We start from the raw sequence: 19,113 nt of genomic DNA on the forward strand, positions 1-19,113 counted from the left end.
CCCATGAAGGTGAGAGAGGAATGCAGGGTGAGCTGTGCTTATGTTGAACAGGGTCATTTAAATAGCAAGCTGTGCTACACAATTGTCAGTTTAATTACGAAATCAACAGAATTGCATAGCAAATTGCTATGCGAGACTGCTTATTTTATGCCTTGCTTATACCAAATATACATATAAATATTAACAATTTGTACATGGAATACTGGTACATTTATACACTCTAGGTGGTACCACACACTACTTAAATTCAGTAAGAACTGCACTAACTGCAGACAGTTTTAAATGACAGGAGAATTCTTTAAAAAAAGGTGTAACCAGCATAGAATAGGAAAGAAAGGCAGGTTATTTATGAACAGTGGCAGAATGCTTTCTTTAGACTAGACAAGTAATTCTGAGTGAGGATCCCCCCACCTGGGTAATCTGTAATAGAAAATGTAGGGAGTAACTTATGTTGCCTAGTCCGATATTGTTCAATAACATTGTGCTTTCTTTTAAAAGGTTCCACCACCCCAAAGTGCCCAAGAGGCCACAGGAGAACAGGATCCAAGACTAATCTGGGACCCCTGGATGACTCCGGAGGCTAGAAGATGCCCTTCCTCGTTACAGTACCTATGGTGCCATGGCAGGCGAAGTTGCAGAGTTTCTCAGGCGTTACTCGACGATTCCCTCCGAGGATGGACCCCCTTTGGAGAAGGAGCCACTGGGATGCTGAGTCGAAGAATAAAAATGTACCAAAGACTTTCAGAATGGCAGCAGCTTGGCTCCTCACGGGGGTGCTTTCCTTTCGCCAACAATTTCTCTGACTGTAGAAGTCCTGTGAAGAAGAAACTTGCTGTGATCTCCTTAAAGGCTTGGTGGATGAAGATAAGACCCTTGGACCCTTCAATAACTTCTGGCGGCGTCGGGTGCATAGGTCACTTTTGGTGTTGGGTCCGGAATGTCGCGGTTTCCTGACTTTCAGTTCTTCAGTGCTGCAGCACAGACCTCTAGATGGATGGCTTCTAGCGACCCCACCTCCACAACTGAAGTGGACCTCAGACTCTCACCAAGTCTGGACCCTTCAGACGCCATTCACACAGGTCCCACCCCTAGGGCATACCCACAACACACAACACCTGGGAAGGCTCCAGTCAGTCTGACAGGAGGCAGCCCCAGAGCCATATATGACATTTCCACCCAACAGCCAGTCAGGTGGAAAGGGAACAACAGAGACATATATGGTGTTTCCACCAAACAGCCATTCAGGAGGAAGGGACAGAGTCAGGGCTTCACTGCAAATCCCTAATCCTTCACCTGACAGTGAACCACAAAACAAGCCTTAAATTATGTCTGGTTTACAGACCACCAACATACGATGCAACTTTCGTGGACACCCTCAGAGAAGCCATCATCAACTTAGCTATCGAGCAGGAACAACTGATAATCCTCGTGGATTTCAACATCTGGTTTGAAGAAGAAACTGCTGACTCACAAAAATCTTTAGCCAAAAAACTGAAGACAATGGTACTACATCAGCTGGTCAAAGGATCAACACACATGGCGGGACACACACTCGATGCAATATTCGCCCACAAAAACCTCATCACCACGGCACCACCAATACAGATCCTCTGGAGTGATCACCTCCTCATTCCATTTGTGATCATGCTACCAGTGAAAGCAGCCAAACAGCCCAACAAACTGCCAACTATCATGAAAAGATACTGGAGGACCATCAAAGCTAGCAACTTAGTAGAACAACTCAAAATGACAAAACCACCAACCACGAACCTGAACAAAGCCTACCTCGACAGAAAACCAAAACTACTTCATAGATGGATCACTGGAACAATTGACAATATCTCCAAGGAAAAACTTTTTCCCCCCATCGTGCAATAGAACAATGGCAAAATAGTTTACTGTGCTCCTCAGCGCCATGAAAAATAAAAACAAGAAGCTCGAACTACAATGGAGGAAAAAAATACGACCAGGCAAACAAATCACAATTTCAATGACAAATCTTTTCATACAAAAAGGAAATCTATAAACCCAAAAAGAAATACTACAACAACCGAATCACCAAAGCCACAAACACCAAAAAAGAACTGTTCAATATCATAAACAAACCCCCTTTGGCTGCAACAACATACTGGCACCCACACTGAAACTATGCAACAACCTTGCGGACCACTTCAAAAACAAAATCAGCGCCATCCACCAAATCAAACAAAGCAGACCGGTCAACCAAAACCAAAACACACAACCCACCCTCCCAACCGAGGAACATTGGAGCAAACTCCAAAGCTTCCCCCAAATATCAGCAGAGACATTTGTCGAGCTGGTAAGAATTAGCAACAAAGCAAGCTCCCACATGGACCCCTGCCCTGCAGACACATACAAATCAATCCTCACACAAGGTACTTCTGGAATACTGCAGAAACCTCTTCAACGTATCACACTCAACAGAGAAATTACCTCAATCTTTCAAATAGGCGTACATCAAACCACTTCTCAAGGACACAGCAGGCAACATGGAACACCTCTCCAACTACAGACCCATATCAAACATCCCCTTCCCATCAAAACTACATCTATGGAATAAAACAAGAACACATAGTATGCAATGCATAAAATATGCAGTGTCGCATAGCAATTTGCTATGCAATTCTGTTGGTTTGCTAATTAAATTGACGCTTGTGTAGCAAAGTTAGCTAAGTTTAAGTTACCCAGCTCAATGAAAGCACTGCTCACTCTGAATTTCTCTCTGTTATTCTCAAAGCTCTTGCTACTCTCTTCTCTGTTCACTGCAAGTTCAAATGGGCTAATGGAGAGAGTGCAATACTAATAATCTCCTTCGCTCTTAAGTGCCAAAGGCCTGTGTGGGAGTATTAGGGAAGATGTGTTTTCTTCTTCTAACAATTGAAAAATAGAATTGATCTGGATTATATTTTATTAGCTATCTATATCCTCTTTGGCAAAGACCAGTATGTGTAATTTTATTAAAAACAGTCATGCAATTCTATTCCTAACAATTTAAGTTGCTCTATAATGCATACCTACAGTATTGCTTCTGTAAAACACTGCATTGTCTCCATCATTTACAGTAATGTTTAAGTTTGTGTATCTAAATCTCATAGTGTCCACTACATTTTTCTTTGTTGGGGAAGTTGCATCACATTGACAAGTGAACACTTTGGAAAATGTACATAATTTCATGGCAACTGCTTTTAATAGATGTTTACACAAAAGAATGATCAATCGTTCCATCCAAACTGTATGTCGAGATATCTCCTGCAATACAACACACTGTAGTTAGCCTCCAGAGCTCACTTTGCTTTATGATTATGATTGCATTGCATATTAGCACCTGCAGGAGAGAGCTGGCCTGTTTTTTGAGCCTTTTTATCATATCTATATTTTTGTTGCACCTTGCCTTATACAGACACTCAGACAGAGCTCGCAAAGTTCACTCGCCCACTCCCATTTGCATGGGTTGTTTGAAACTTATATATGACAGAGACTTTTTTGCAGTAAATGTCAAATGTTTCACTGCGCTTAGCTGACAGCAGTGTGCCAAACATAAAGTGGGTTTGTGGTGACATGGACCACCTTACAGAAAGCGCATTTACATTGTCACCCGTTTCGATAGGTCATATGCATTTCTTTTAGGTTGAGTAGGTACATTAAATTACTTAATATGGGGATATAGATCAAATAGAATTCGAACACCAACATGATCTATCTGTGGTGAAACTATGGATGAAGTCGGGACTTGTTAAGAATGCATTGTGGCAGGCTAGATCAGAATTGTACCAACTGGGATTTATTTTAATAAATCATTCCTCTTTCGACCACCAACACGTTCCTACATTAGGGAATCAATATATCAAGAACTCTCATTGAACAAAAGGCTCAATTAATAAATCAACAGGTGGACCTGACAGGAGGCACTGGTCTTATGAATGATACTCACGAAGCAAGACTGAAACAATGTTAACTAGCTCACAATTCTTTTCCTTGTATTCTAGCCTCTTGGAATACAAGAGGTTTTAAACATCTGACTAGTTCGAGAGACAGCCTGTTGCAGGATTATGATATTGTGGCATTTCAGGAAATATGGCTTTCCACACCTCATGTGTGGGATAAACATATTGTAACCCTGGTTCCTGCTATTGTCCCAGTAAAAGGCAGGTCAATGGCTAGACTCATGGTTGCCATTAAAACATCTTCCAACATCAAATTGGAACCATGGTCATCCCCCAATAGTTTGGTCCAAATGGTGAAAATTAAAACAAAGACTAAAACCATCAGTCTGATTAATGTTTATTGGAATCATGCAGCAATTGCAGACGATGAGTTTTTTGATGCAAGAGGATCTGTTGAACATCGCTGTATTGGATTGCAATTGCGAACATGTAATAATTACAGGTGATTTAAACATAAATTGCATGGAACAGTCTGGGGGAATTGTATCACCTGTAGTGAGACGATGGACTCTGTTGATGAAGGAGTGCCATTTATTGAGGCTCAATGGATCCAAACAGGGTGATATGCCCCCGCATAGTACATGGCATAGAGGAAAGCAAGAGGCCCTGCTTCATTATATTTTCGCTGATGTTGAATTGTTCACTCAAATATCTGAGTTTAAGGTTGTCTCTCAAACTGTAAGTGATCATGATATTGTGACAGCACAATGGTCTTGGAGTTGTGGTGGGAAAAGGCAAAATACCTCACTAGCATGTAACATGAACTTGAACACTTCTCAAAACAGATTTTAATGGCCACCACAATCATTGGAGACCCTGAATGACAATTTGACGCGGGCCTACAATGATTGCTCTGTATTGAGCATAGAGAAATATGCGTCATATGTAGATGAAATGCAAATATTTAAAGTCAAGAAGAACATGACTAAAAATCCATTAAAGAAAAAGTTACACTCTTATGATAATGAGGTGGCTATACGGAAAACTCAATTTAGAGCTGATAAAAGAAAGATACAAAAGTTAAGTATCAATGAAAGAATTTGTCAACTCAAAACTCTCAGGTGCAAATATAAGAACTGGTAAGAGCAAGACATGCACTAATGTATCAAACGGATGCAGAGAGTATGCTATTTACTTTGAAGTCCAAAAACTCTGCAAAAATCTGGTCTCTCCTAAAAAATACACAGGGTAGAGTGCAGATGGTGTCCCAAATGAATTCAATTCCTGAAGGGGTGTGGGCTACTTTCTATGAATCCTTATATGCTGATACTAATGTGGTGGGCTACAGTGAATATAGTGAGAGCTGGCAAAATGGGGATTTTCACTTTTATTTAGATGACATTTTGTTTTATATCTCTCAGTTATCAACATCTCGAGCACCTGGGCCTGATGATTTGTCAAATTACATGATAATGCAACATCCATTGGCTTGGGCCCAAATGTTCATGATCATATTTAAACAGGTTGCAAGGACTCGGCGTGTACCCCCTCCTTGGAGAAAGTCAATTACCATCCTGATCTACAAGAAGGGAGACAATGCTGACCCGTCTAATTATAGGCCTATATCTCTTCTTGACATCCTGAGCAAATTGTTTATGAGGCTGTTATTTAAGGGATCTGAATAAATGGTTGGACATGGCTGGAACGAGAGACCCTAATCAAACCGGCTTCATGCCAGGGATGGGCACTGCCATTAATTTGCATATTCGGGAAATTATAAAAAGCAGGAACAGCTGAAGGCCCAACCAGTATATCTTGCCTTTATTGATTTTAAGGCAGACTTTGATTCAGTATGCAGAGGTGTACTAATAAAAAAGTTGATTAGAGGGAACTTTCCAGAATTTTTAGATAAATGAACCTCATTCAAAAACCACAGTCCAAATTAGGTTATCATTGGACGAGATGTTATCAGAACCGATCGAAACTCATAGAGGCCTAAAGCATGGCTGCATATTGGCCAGCACACTGTTTAATTTTTTCATCTCTGCAGTGCACCATGACTTTATGAAAGTTGTTTCAGATGCCCCACGATTGGAAGGTCAGGTGATCCCCTTGTTGTTCTATGCCGGCGACCTTGTGCTGTTGGCAAGAATCCCGAGGGGATTACGTGCTCTTCTGTCATGTCTTGGCGAGTTTGCTGATGCAAATGTACTGAAAATGAATCAAAATGTAAAGTAATAATTTTAGGCATGAAAAAGGGACTGGATAGCAAAACAAGGACATGGGATTTACAGAATGCCAAGTTGGAGGTAGTTCCTGAGTACAAGTATTTGGGGATCTCAATCAGTAATTATTTGAATGACAAACCATACTTCTGAGATCTAGAGCAAAAATTAAGAACTGGTATATCTCATACAAGGGTCATACACGCTAAATACGGAAAATTTTTGCTACTGCCTGCAATGATATTTTTCAAACAAAAAAGTTACTCCAATCCTGGTTTATGGGGCAGAAACGAGAGAATACATACCGCAGCCATTATGGTAAAAAATGGAGGGACAGTTTTGGAAGGATGTCTGTGGTTTGCCTCAAACTGTTTGTTTGCCTTATACGTCATGAAATGGGCATGTTATCTTTACATGCCGTTTATATTTGGAAATTACTCTCACTGTTTCGGAAGTACTTGTTGGTAGCAACTAAAAATTCTGTTATGTTCACATTGGGAAAATATTTACTAGAGACAGAAAGTAGCAAAATAGTGAGCTGGCGAAGGAAGAATAAAACGCTCATGGAGGAGGTTGGCATTGATAAAAACCTCCTCATTACCAATTCTGAAAGAGCTCAAATGAAATTGTGGTTGAGTGATTGGATTAAAACAAGAGAATTATGTATGAAATTGAGAGTGTTTAAGAACCAATCATACAGAATTAAAGAACTCCATAGTGTAGAACAGTATATGGTAAACTTCCCGGACCCTAAAAATAGATTATCCTAGATGAGAATACGGTTTAATCTATGTCATACTAACGAGTTTCTCTCCATGCGAAAACACAGTCAGAATGGGGAATGTAGATTATTTTTGGTTCCGCAGCAAATGGAGTCAATAAAACATCTGGTTGCCCGGCTTTATGTAAAATAAGAGTACATTTTTTAAAACATATGTTTGAAGGGTATTGTATACTGGACTCTGATGTATATGGAATACCTTGTATAATAGCCAATCAACAAAAATGAATTTAGCAATGATTATGTTTGTACAGTCTTTAAATTTAATGGAAAAATCAAATATGAATGAGAAAAATAACGTGGGAAAATGTGACCAACTTGGACACAGTGAATAGATAATATTGTGATGAATTAAGAACGTTGGGGAAAAATCAGCTATCTGAATGTAAAAGATAATAATGAAATCCTTTGACAAGTTAGGGTGTATGTATGTAGGTTAAGTTGAAATGAAGCAAATGAGTTTTTATGGAAAATGTTGAATTGCACATTAAGTTGAGTTATAACAGCGGTTATGGTGTAAAAGTACTGAATTTTGTATTGTAAAACGTTTTATATAATTTTATTATGTTCAACATGTAAAAACTTTGAAAGGTTGTTTTGATACAGCCATAACAAATAATGAAAAAAAAAATTACTTAACCTGCAGGTCTACTAGTAGAATTTTCAAGAATTTGCAAGGCTTGATTTGTCTCACTAATACCTTACTTCAGCGGTACACAAAAATGCTGTATTGATGTTCATTTTATGTTTTGGATGCAAATAACTTATGTTGACATTAAAAATATTAGTACCACATTGCTAATCAAATGTGTGTGTTTGCTAATCAAGAACATTTTAATTAGCAAACTCTGCTAATCAATTTCTGAAAACTATTTTATGCCTTCCACAGAAAAAACACCAACTGCTGGACCAGTCACAAGTCGGTTTCAGACCTACGAGAGGAACAGAAACAACATTCCTCTCAATCGGGGACGATCTAAAGACAAATGTAGACTCCGACACAAGCTCAGCTCTCATACCTCTGGACCTCTCTGCAGCATTCGACACAGTCAACCACGACATCCTCATCAAGGACTGGAAGAAATAGGAATCACTGACCTAGCAATACTATGGATCAAACAGAAACTGCGTGGATTAAACCTTTTAAATCCACTCCAAGGGAAAACACCTGTGGAGTACCACAAGGATCGTCCTTATCTCCACTGCTCTTCAACATCCTGACTCTGCTATCAAGCTAATTAAAAGACACAGCTTCACATGCTACAACTACGCCAATGACACACAAATCATATACAAAATACAAGACACACATGAAGAAAACACAATGTTGGAAGACTGCTTACAAGAACTCTACAGTTGGATGAACACAAACAGCCTCAAACTCAGGCAAAACAGAAATAATGCTTACAGCCAAAAATGTGGAAAACAACCACTACATCCCATGGCCGACAGAACTAGGAACAGCACCGACGCCGTCGACATCAGTAACACATCTTGAAGTCCTGATGGACAAAAAACTAACAATAGAACCACAAGTAAACGCAATAATCAAGAAATGTTTCTTTCTACTGCACACAGTAAAAAGGATACCACTGTTCCTTTCCTTCACCCATAAAACACTCACCATCATCTCCCTCATCAAAGCCAGAATAGACTATGCCAACAGCCTTCATCTTGAAATGCTGAAACGCCTTCTAATGAAACTACAACGTATCTAAAATGCAGCAGCCAGACTCCTGCTCAGACTACCATGAAGGGATCACACCAGCGCTAGAAATGCTACATTGGCTACCCATCAAACAACTAATAAAGTTTAAAACTATGTGCATAACACATAGAGCAATCCACGGCCAAGGAGCAGAATTCCTACAAAAGAAAATTAAGCATCTACCTTCTAGCAAGACCACTCAGATCAAGCAGCGACATTAGCCTAAAACCAAAACCATACAATAAAAGAAAATTGGGAGGGTCGTCATTCTCCAACCTGGCAGCAAAAATGTAATTGCCTCCCAAAAAACATAGGCAATGCAAAGTATCACCTGAAATTCAGAAAACTACTTAAAACTTGGCTCTTCACATCAAAATCAGAAGGGAACGACTAGAAAAACCAAAGACTCCACGGGAAACAGAGCTCATCCCAAAAAACTTCCATTGAAAAAAAAAAACAAGGGAGAAAGAACTACTCCCTACAACCCCACTGTAATCAATACCCTGGAAACAGGACCCCCAGACACCGACGGGGGAGCATCAACCAGTACTGGCAACGCAAGAGGCCTCAGGACACCGACCTCCAGTAGGTAGGGATATCCCGCACAAGAAACCCAGGGAGGCACCCAAATCCGCTAATCATCTCTAGCCCGGGTGCAGCCCTCACAACCTCTCCTGCACACAAACCACAAGAAAGCTACAGATGAAAGCCACCACCCTATGCAGTTCCTGTCAATTAAACTGCCACATAATATCCAACACACAGGCAAGACAGAGATGAGCACAGTAGTCCAAAGCGGCGAGGTAAGAAAAATCTCTAATAACCAAACACTAAAACTCAATTTCTGCATATAATTCTCTAACGCAAACTCACAAAACCACATCTCTGCACAGCAGTCACACACACTTCACCACACTGCAACAAAACAAACACATAGCCATGCACAACAGCACATGGAAATTGTACCGACCCGAAAATCGCAAACGATGCAAAGAGAACTGAGGCTATCAGGAGAACATCACAACTCTCATGCTACATATTCCCGCTATACTCTACTAACCCCCTCCACACTCTCTTTTCCGATCCAACAGAGCGCCAGGGGACCATTCCGATGGTGACTGAGCGCGGTACAAGTGTCCTTTAACAGTAACACTTCATTTGTTGTATGATATCAGCTCCAACATGACAGAGTACAGGAGCTGGTGTTCATGCCTACCTAGTATCTTTGTGGTAGGTTGACCAGATTTCAAAAGTAAAAAAAAACAGGACATGGCAACTAATACAAACGGAGGACTAACTCTTAAAAGTGGCTTAGCCTTTCAATGAGAAGAGGGTTTGTGTTACTATTCAAAGAAACACATATTCGAATTACTTTATCTAACACTATCTTAAGTTGTAAAATGCAAGCATTTCTTCTGTGCAAGATTATGCATTCCTGCCTGTCGCCTATGAAGACCTACAACAAAAAACCACGACCAGTGCATTTTCCAATGGGAACATAACCTTGAGAAAGAGGGACAGAGCACCAAATACCGGGGCAGTCTCTTCAATACCAGCATGTCTGGTTAGCCTACCTTGTGGCTAAGTGTCTAGATTCATAGCAAGAGGGACAGAGCACCAAATACCGGGGCAGTCTCTTCAATACCAGCACGTCTGGTCAGCCTACCTTGTGGCTAAGTGTCTAGATTCATAGCCTTGAGAGATTTGGGTTAGAATTCCCGCACTCAAATATTGGTTACTTAAAAGCACACTGATTGCCCGCATAGAATGCTTGTTGTGGATATTCAATAGTATGACATCCTGCTTCCCGTGTCTAAGCACCAGGGAGTTATAACCAGCTTTCCTTTAGATGTGTCCAAACTAAAGACTGGCCCTGCCCTCTGTGTAAAGCCTGATATCATACTATGAAAAGGGAGTCACCGTAACAGAGGGCAGAACCGGGTGTTCCGTAATAATCGAAACCACGCCCACCTGGTAGCTCCGAGGGCGGGGCTACTGGAGGAGCCTGATTGCATACAACACCGGCTGCCAGCATGGCAGCCAGCGCCTTCCGGGTTCCAGCTCATGATGTGGGAGAAGGTGACGTGGGACGCTCAGTGCATGGAAGGGAAAGGAACGTGCTGAAAAAGTCACGTGATGAAGTGAAGGCGGGGCTTTGTCATGGTCCGTTTCTCTGATGGGAACTTACTAGAGACAGCTATTTTGCTTGACTTTTGATAATAGAGGTAAGAATTCGTGTCTGCTTAGCACTGGAACTTAACTCCCCACGAGTCGCAAGCTAAAGATGAGCATCAGTGTCTGTATTGTAACTGTTTACAAAATGTCCAATTAGGCATGCGAGCAACAGACACACGCATACCAACAGATTGAGAGCCGATCCATTATCGACGCTTAATGTGGCCTTTTTCTCGCGAAAAGCTTTATGTGCGCTCGCTCAGCGCTTGCGTCATTTGCATTTAGGCCGCGTGTGCTTATTTGCAGAGTACTGCTATAGAAGCATCTGTCGGCGGCTGGGTGAGGACGAGAGCGTTGTGTTGAACCGCCTTTGTGGACCCGAGGAACTGCACGACTAGATGGTAGTTTCTTGGCACGCACGCCCCAGACCCCACCTCCCTCACTGGCACACGTCACTCCCAAACTACACCTATGTGTTGTGTGACACATCCCCTCCTCGATATGAGTAAATCATTTGTATTTAGTTTATTTGTATTGCGCACCCGGCCCAAGGGCATCTGGGCGCATTTCTTATATGTACATAGTTACAGCCACATAATATAAGGTGGTGAGAGTCATCATGTATACAGAATCATATTTACAGGAGTACAGGCAGGAATAATATACTAAACCAACCAGTTATTAACAGGTTAAAGAAGTATATGAATGAATTACAGAGTAGGTGTGCAGCCTATACAAATTACAATGTAGTTCAGATGTTTTACATTAAAATACTGAAGGTGATGCATATTCACAGGTATAGGTCCTATTACAAATGAACAAGTTGGGGCCGCTAATAGGCGCACCATGTGGGGAGTTAGGTGCGTGTAAGGGCATGGTCCTGTGCAAAGTGCCAGATTTTGGCTTCACTCTTGAAAGAGTAATAGGACGGTTCAGCTCTGAGCGGGTTAGGAAGTGTGTTCCATAATTTGGCAGCAAGGACTGGGAAGCTAGACCCACCTGCTTTTTGCAGCTTAAATCTAGTAAATTGCTATATAAATGAAGCTGGTTTCATAAGATTGTAATGCACATACTTTTCTTAAAAAGAAATTGTGTTGTATTGGTTATAACACATGACCAAACATTTAACATGCAAGTAGTTTACAGAAGAATTCTAATGTGAAAACACAGCTGTTGCGGCTCTACTTTGCTAGAATTGATGTCAGCTCTACCCTTCACAAGTGTAACAGCTTGTGACCCTACAGTGATTTTTCTTCAACAAACTCTAACTTTGTGCAAGACTTTGTCATCTAAGAAGTGCCTGAGCTCCATAGACTGTGCTCCAATTGACTTTGGTTGTCCTGGCTCCCTGCAGACTCTTCTAGTCCATTTGACTTTGATACTTACTGTCCCTCATAGGTGATAACTTGGTTTTTAACTATTATTGATGGGGAAAGGTTTTTATCTAGACGTCATTGGAAGATTTAAAGTGCGCACATGCTCTGAGAACTTGTTTAACCTTTTTCCTTCCCTTAACCTTTCCTTTCTACAAACATCAGAATTTAAAAAGTGTACTAGTGATGTATAAATGCCATTACTGTCCTAGTTAGTGAAGTCACCTCAGGTTGTAGGACGTGTGCAAGAAGCATCTCCAAAGAGTATCTACTAGTTTTGTGTTGATTCTGGAAAAGTATTTTAAAGTATTTTTTATTGTTACCTATATTGCCCTTTTTAAAGAATGCTTATTAAAAAACTGCTGTTAAATGATAACAAAAACCTTGAGTGTAAGTGTGACCTGGCTACTTGCATTGGTAAACTTCATTGCTACAGCTCACATTTACCTCTCTTGAGATAAGCCTGGCTGCTCAGTCACACTTCCAACTTGTGTAGTACAGGCTTATAACAAAAGGTGGGTTACCAAATACCAGGAGGATAAGGGTGGTGTTGTCTCCCACAGGGTTACTACATCAATTCTTGCCTAACAAATGTGCCCTAATGCTTATTTATAGATTGTCACATGTCACAAACGAACAGAGTTGAATCCACATATGTGCGTTTGTGGTATCAGTTGGCCTGGGAGCCAAAGGTAGCTGCTGGTATCAAGCTAACCGCGCTCTTCTCGGCCACAAACAAGAGCTGAAATAGTTCCCAGCCCCCCTCCATTTTGAACACCCACACTCAAGAAAGTTTTATGGTTGGTTAAAAAGGGCTTGTGGGAAGGGATGGGGGGAGGTGGGAGGGGAAACCTTTCACCTGAAATGTGAACGTAAAATAGTCCATTTAAGCTGAGTCGCACATTCCACAACGCCACCTATTAGCCATCTCTGAAAGTTCACCTCCAGTTCTGACCCTCAACAGCAAAGCATTGTGGGAATGCAAATTAGCCCAAATGCAAATCTTTTTCTCTGGGAAATTATTTGTCTTGGAGGGTAGTGCTACTTTGTACATAGCTTAATTAACCCAAGAGAGACATTTTAAAAGGCTGTCGGGACAACTATATACCTGGCCATGTTTTCAAACTACCAAGGCACACACTTCAGGTGAAAGGTTTTAAAAAAAAAAAAAAAAAAAAAAAAAAAAAAAAACTAATTTCTTGTTATCTTGGTTACAGGTTTTGTACCCCAGTTTCACAGTTTAGTGTAGTGTAACAACTAACAAGACACACTCTTGGTGGGCTATGTGCCCTTTGTAAAATTGAGAGAAACTGTGTATTCAATGTGCATTCAAGAGTATTAACACATTTACTAATGATTGTTGCTAAATTAACTTAACATATTTTTAATATGTTCAACACCCAAGTCACAGTGAATTAATTTGAGGGCAAGACCTCATCACAGGTTTCCTGGTCCATGCCTACATCTTTATGAAAGAATAGTACTCCTGATTTAATGGAGTGAACATTGAGGTACTATGTATCATGGTGTCTATCATTTTAATATGCTGTATCAATGCAATTTTAATATAAGCAATAATTAACTTGACATTCTGTTTGTCAAACATTCCAACCGTACATACTCCAAAAGATACTACCACTCCTACAAACTAAACAGAGATAATGGGTTGCAACGGTTTTTGGTCAACTGCTCCATAATCTACAGTTTACCCAGCTCCCAAGACTACATGAGTGCTACATGAAGCAACAAGTGTGAACTTAACAAAAGCAATAGAATATGAGCCCCACCTTAAAGGTGCTCCCTTTGGCTCATGGCAGAACTTTGCATTAGTATGATGGCTATCTGCTCCATACACAAGGTCTTCTGGAGAAAGGTCCTGGTAAACCTCAAGGATCTGCCCCTCGTCTGGTAGTTATGAAGTACGGCAGAGTGGATGATTGTAGTAATGCTCAATTATGTTCAAGTTGCTTAAACACAGTAATGATTTCTTGGATTGTAGTACCTCTCCTCAGATCTAGGAAAAGTTGTTTCATCCTTGGGATCAAAACTTAGACTATTTTCTTCCTTTTTAATAACATCCGTATTTTGGATTATTTTCTCTTCCTTAGTAACTACCTCCCAGTTGTACTTAGCTCTGTTCAGAATCGTTCATATCTCATGGCTACTAACCCACAAGTGTTTTACTGAAGTGGCTGCAGTTACCAGTTTGGTGTTTTGTAAACCAAATACATAAACTGGTTAATGTCTCCAAATTGGGTTTGTATGCATTGGATTACAGGGATAAACCTAATTTCTGAGTTGGGACATGCTAAATGAACATTGACTATAGCTGTAAATGTGTATTTCTTGTAGTTTTAGTTCTGGAGTGTGCCTGTTCAGCAAATGTGTGCTTTATATTAAAAATATACAACTTGTATAACGTAAATGCTAATCAAATTGTGAACTGTTACTGAAATGCATTGTTGGAATTGGATAAGTAATAAAACATTAAAAAAAAACTGTCCACATTTTTAGACAACCAGGAATGTTTTGACTAGGTCTTCATTATAATGTATGTATGCATTTGACCAGCACCAATTGGACCCATCCGTTAAATGGATTTCACTTTTCTTGCAATATGTTAGCATTGTTTCAAAGAAATAACATTTGTCAGTAGCACTAATCTCCATTGTTTGTTTTTCTTTTACAGATTTGCAATGTCAGGCTTTGACAACTTTAACACAGATTTTTATCAGACAAGTTATAGCATTGATGAGCAGGCCCAGCAATACAATGAAAACCACGCAGGAGCATTCAATAAGTAACGTTAAATTTACCTTTTCTCTTTTTCAGTGTATTTTCTAAATACAAACAACATAAACCCTAAGAACCTCAGATTTTAGATTTGCTTTCTCAGTATCTGTTTTTCTTTCCTAGTGTCCGATCCTATACTTATCGGTTTTCACCACCTGTGCTCCGATTTCAAGTCAACCCACTTTGTCATGTTGTAGTGGAATAGGGGCCCGTTAAACGCACCATTTACCATTCCCTGATAGCAGTGTATATGTATTCCCCAGTGGTTTGTGGTCCAATACCTGTTGGATGGGAAAATAAATACTTCACCACCTCTTTCAGATGTTCCCACAATCTCTAGGCGTTTGCTGTTCTAATAAAGGACAAGGGCACATTTTAGTTTACAGAGTAAGAAGGAAATGTAGTCTTCCTTCCGCATCACGTTTTAACTCTTTGAGGACCTACTTTATTAAAGCCATAGCTGGAAGCTCACTGTTACGCCACCCCAACCCTCTATTGCCCTCCCCATGGATAGACCTACCATTTGTCATGCCCTAAACCAGGGGTCTTCAACCTTTACGTTAGCTACTTGTAGTGGAGACCAGTGGTGAAGAGCTACTAACAGGCGATATCAGGGTGGGGATGTTCGTAGACTTTGGAAGTTTTACTAATATTTGTTTGGTCCGTTTATTTCCCCTCTATAAATAGAGGGAATAACATATGCCTTCACGGTTATATTAATAACTTCAAAAACCTCTTTGTTGCATTATTTTATATCAGTAGCTGTCTCATAAAAAGACTATCGCAATGTTTGAAAACTATTCATTCTGTAATCTGGTGTATAACTTGATAACAGCAACTCGGGATGGAGTTACTCAGATGCTCATCGGTCAAACGGGTTTGAAATTTTGATTTGAGGAAGTTCATGGCTGAAAAAGCAGATTCGCAGAGATAGGTGGAACCTAACTGGGATGTCACGTTTAATACTGCTGTGCAAATGTTAATGTACTCCTTGTAATTCACAAAACTCCAGAAATTGGTGCAAGATTGTCTGCAATGTTCCGTTGCAAGATGACCATCCCCATTTCCATTTCAAAACTGTCCAGGTTAAACAGCTCACTCATTTGTTCTGCAAGTTCACAAACCTTGACTTCCATGAAGGGGTTTGAGGTGAACATCGCACAAGTTTCCAGCTTTTCAAAATCCCTGAACCTGTTAGTGAACTCTTTCTCAAGCCTGCACAGGAGATTTCAGGAGTTCAGCATTAGCTGTAATCTCTGTCAGCATTTGGATTACAGAAGTTAAATGCTGCATTTTCCTTTTCTCCACTTGTTCGCTGAACCTGAAAAGGTTAAATTTGGACTTGAATGTCTTTACTGTGCTTATATCCGCAATTAATTTACCTTTTTTTTTTATTTTTATTTTATACTTGTGTTTAATTGAATTTCAATTTTTACAAGATCTTTTCCTTCGCTCTGTTTTTGGGTGCTTCCTAAGATCGTCATTTGTTCTGTTTGTTCTTTGTGGTTTTCTTTAGGATTCTGTTTCATCTGAGTTAGGAGAAACTGGTTCCTATTAGATTACGATAGGCTTTTTCTTCTAGTTTCAAACTGTCCAGAAATTTTGCAGTTGCTATAGTCAGGGAGATTGAATCTCCACTCATTAGCTTGTTCCACCAATCCTCTTCCCTTATGGTCTGGAACTTTAATTCATGAGGATGAAGATAAATTTGTCTGATGTCGCTCGTACCAGAACAGTGAAGGAGTAGATGTCTAAGGGTTTCGATGTCCCCACTTCCGCAGAACCGGCACTTGTTAGACACTGATTGTTTCCTGATGCATAAGATCTCATTTGTCTTCAAGATGTTCAGGCGTGCTCTCAGAAAGATTGTACGCAGTCTTTTATCTGGGAACTTTTTTAAGTAATTTCTTACTTCGTCCAACTTTTGTGTATTGGTTGTATGATGGGCCGAAGTTGTGTGGTCATCAGCTGTTTCAAGTGTTTCAATCCAATCTTGTAACTTTAGTTTTTTCTTTATTTTCCCAGGAATGCGTTCGATTTCCCATTCAGAGCAACCAATATATGCAGCACGATTTAGGAGGTTGTTATACCATGTTGTTAGCATGGGGTTTTGGCCGCTCGTCATTTCTGCGAAAATAATTTCCAAGATTTTTGGGCGTGGGTGCCTTAAAATCTTTCCCAGGAATAGTAAGCTGTTTCTTTCCACCACTGATTTCAATGATTGCAGACTTAATTCCAAACGAATGTTTGCTACTGGAGTCGAGTTTGGCAACCGTAGCACTCTCCGCCAAAATGATCCTTCCAGTTTTGCCCACAATGTTTTCGGAAGATAAGGCATTGCCTCTGCTCCGTAGGTTAAAGTTGGCGTAACTTTTGCTTTAAAGAATCTTATTATCGGTAGAATTGAAAATTTGCCGAATTTACGTTCCAAGGATAAGGCTTGTGCTGCTAGTGTTTTTGCCTTGGAGAATAGATGTTCTTGCATTGTTATTTCAATTCGACTGCATGATAACTTAACCCCCAGATATGTGAAACTCTTTACGGTGTTTAATTTTTCCGAATTCGCAAACCACTGGGGGCGTTTATTCTGTTTGGATCCTCTTTCCATAATCATTATTTTGGTCTTCGACGTGTTGAGTTCCAAGTCATTTTTCTTTAGGTAGCCGGATAGGCTATTCAATTGTCTCTGGAGCCCAATGGGCGTTTGATCAAATAGGAGAATGTCGTCCGCATAAAGCAGACGTGTCACTTTCTGCTTATCTATTTGAGGAGGAAATGATCGAGTGTCATTTTCTGCGTCCACTCTGTCCGCCATATATGCTTTATATAGTGCTGGTGCCAGAGGGCACCCTTGTTTGACTCCTCTCGCTGTCTTTATACTTTTAGACAAGGAGCCTGCTGCATTAAGGCGTACTCTGACCGAGGTGTCACTATGTAAGGCCTTCATTGGTTCTAGGATGAATAGTGGGCAGTTTTGTTTTTCAAGTTTCATCCATAACTTGCCTCTATTGACGCGATCGAAGGCCTGGACCAGGTCGATCGTAGCAATAAAGATTTTCGGTTGACCTTCTAGGACTTTAGACTTCAGGATGCTGATCAGCATGATGTTAACGGAGGTGCCTAGGTTCTTTTCAAAACCCGTTTGAAATGGGTCTGCTGTTTTTGCCTCCTTTTGCCATGTCTGAAATTCATCTAGCACCAAGGAGCCGAAGAGTTTTCCGAATACATCTAGAAGTGCTATTGGCCTGTAGTTTGTCGGATCGTCTCTCCGGCCCTTCTTGTAAATGGGAACGATGTTTGCTGATCTCCACGAATCAGGAATTTGTCTTGTGTTTCTGCATCTGCGAAAAATTTCTGTTATTAATAGTGCCCAGGCTTTTGCATCCTGTTTTAGATGAATGTTGGATATTCCATCTGGGCCAGGTGCGCGAGAATTGTTTAGTTTGGAGATCTTTTCCAGAATGGCCTGCTCAGAGCAGGTTATCCATTGCGATGTATTTTGTTTTTCCACTACAGTTTCTGGTGTTGTAGGTTCTTTAAATAGTGCGGTAAAGTGTTCTACCCATTTCTCTTCTGGGACACTATTGGTGATAGTCATATCTGTAGTAGCCTGATTGGACTTTATTAGTTTCCAGAATTCTTGTGAGTTCTTTTTACACATTGCTCTCAACATGGACTCAGCGTCTTCTTGATATAATTTCCAGCGAGACGATTGGAGCCAGGCTTTATATCCTTTTTTTTGTATGTTTGCCAATTTTAAGTTTTTTTGTGTTGGGTATCGTTTTGCTTGTCGTATTACCTTCCGTAAGAAGGCTTTCTTTATCCTCAGCTCTTCATTATGTTTGTGCAGATGAGTTGTTTCCGATCTTCTCTTTTGCATTGGGCGAAAATATGGAATGAGAAGAGGATAGTAGTCCAAGTTTTCAGGGGTAGCTTTAACAGACCCTTGTCTATAATAGGATGCTGTAATGTCGATTAGGACATCTGATGTCATTTTCAGCCGGTTCCCTTGTACATTTGTTTCGAGCTTGTAAGGCATTGCTGTGATCGCGTGTGTTTTTGTTGGCCACGTTGCGGATAATAAGTTATGGTCACTGCTGGTGGTTTTCACTACCTTAAAGCTCGAGATTATACAGTATAGCTCTTTAGAAGC

At 40.4% G+C, this 19,113-nt stretch overlaps 1 protein-coding gene across 1 annotated transcript in view; it reads left to right on the plus strand.

Annotated features, from left to right (window-relative positions):
* Positions 1 to 10,627: 10,627 nt before the first annotated feature.
* YIPF5 (Yip1 domain family member 5) overlaps positions 10,628 to 19,113 on the plus strand; it is an 83,892-nt gene continuing 75,406 nt past the window's right edge. The window contains exons 1-2 of the mRNA XM_069652455.1: positions 10,628 to 10,844; positions 14,857 to 14,967. Coding sequence (XP_069508556.1) covers positions 14,864 to 14,967 — 104 coding nt within the window. The 5' untranslated portion in view covers positions 10,628 to 10,844; positions 14,857 to 14,863. The remainder of the gene's footprint in view (positions 10,845 to 14,856; positions 14,968 to 19,113) is intronic.

This window comes from Ambystoma mexicanum, chromosome 3p (genome assembly GCF_040938575.1).
Source record: "Ambystoma mexicanum isolate Mex_15411 chromosome 3p, UKY_AmexF1_1, whole genome shotgun sequence".
NCBI lineage: Eukaryota > Metazoa > Chordata > Amphibia > Caudata > Ambystomatidae > Ambystoma > Ambystoma mexicanum.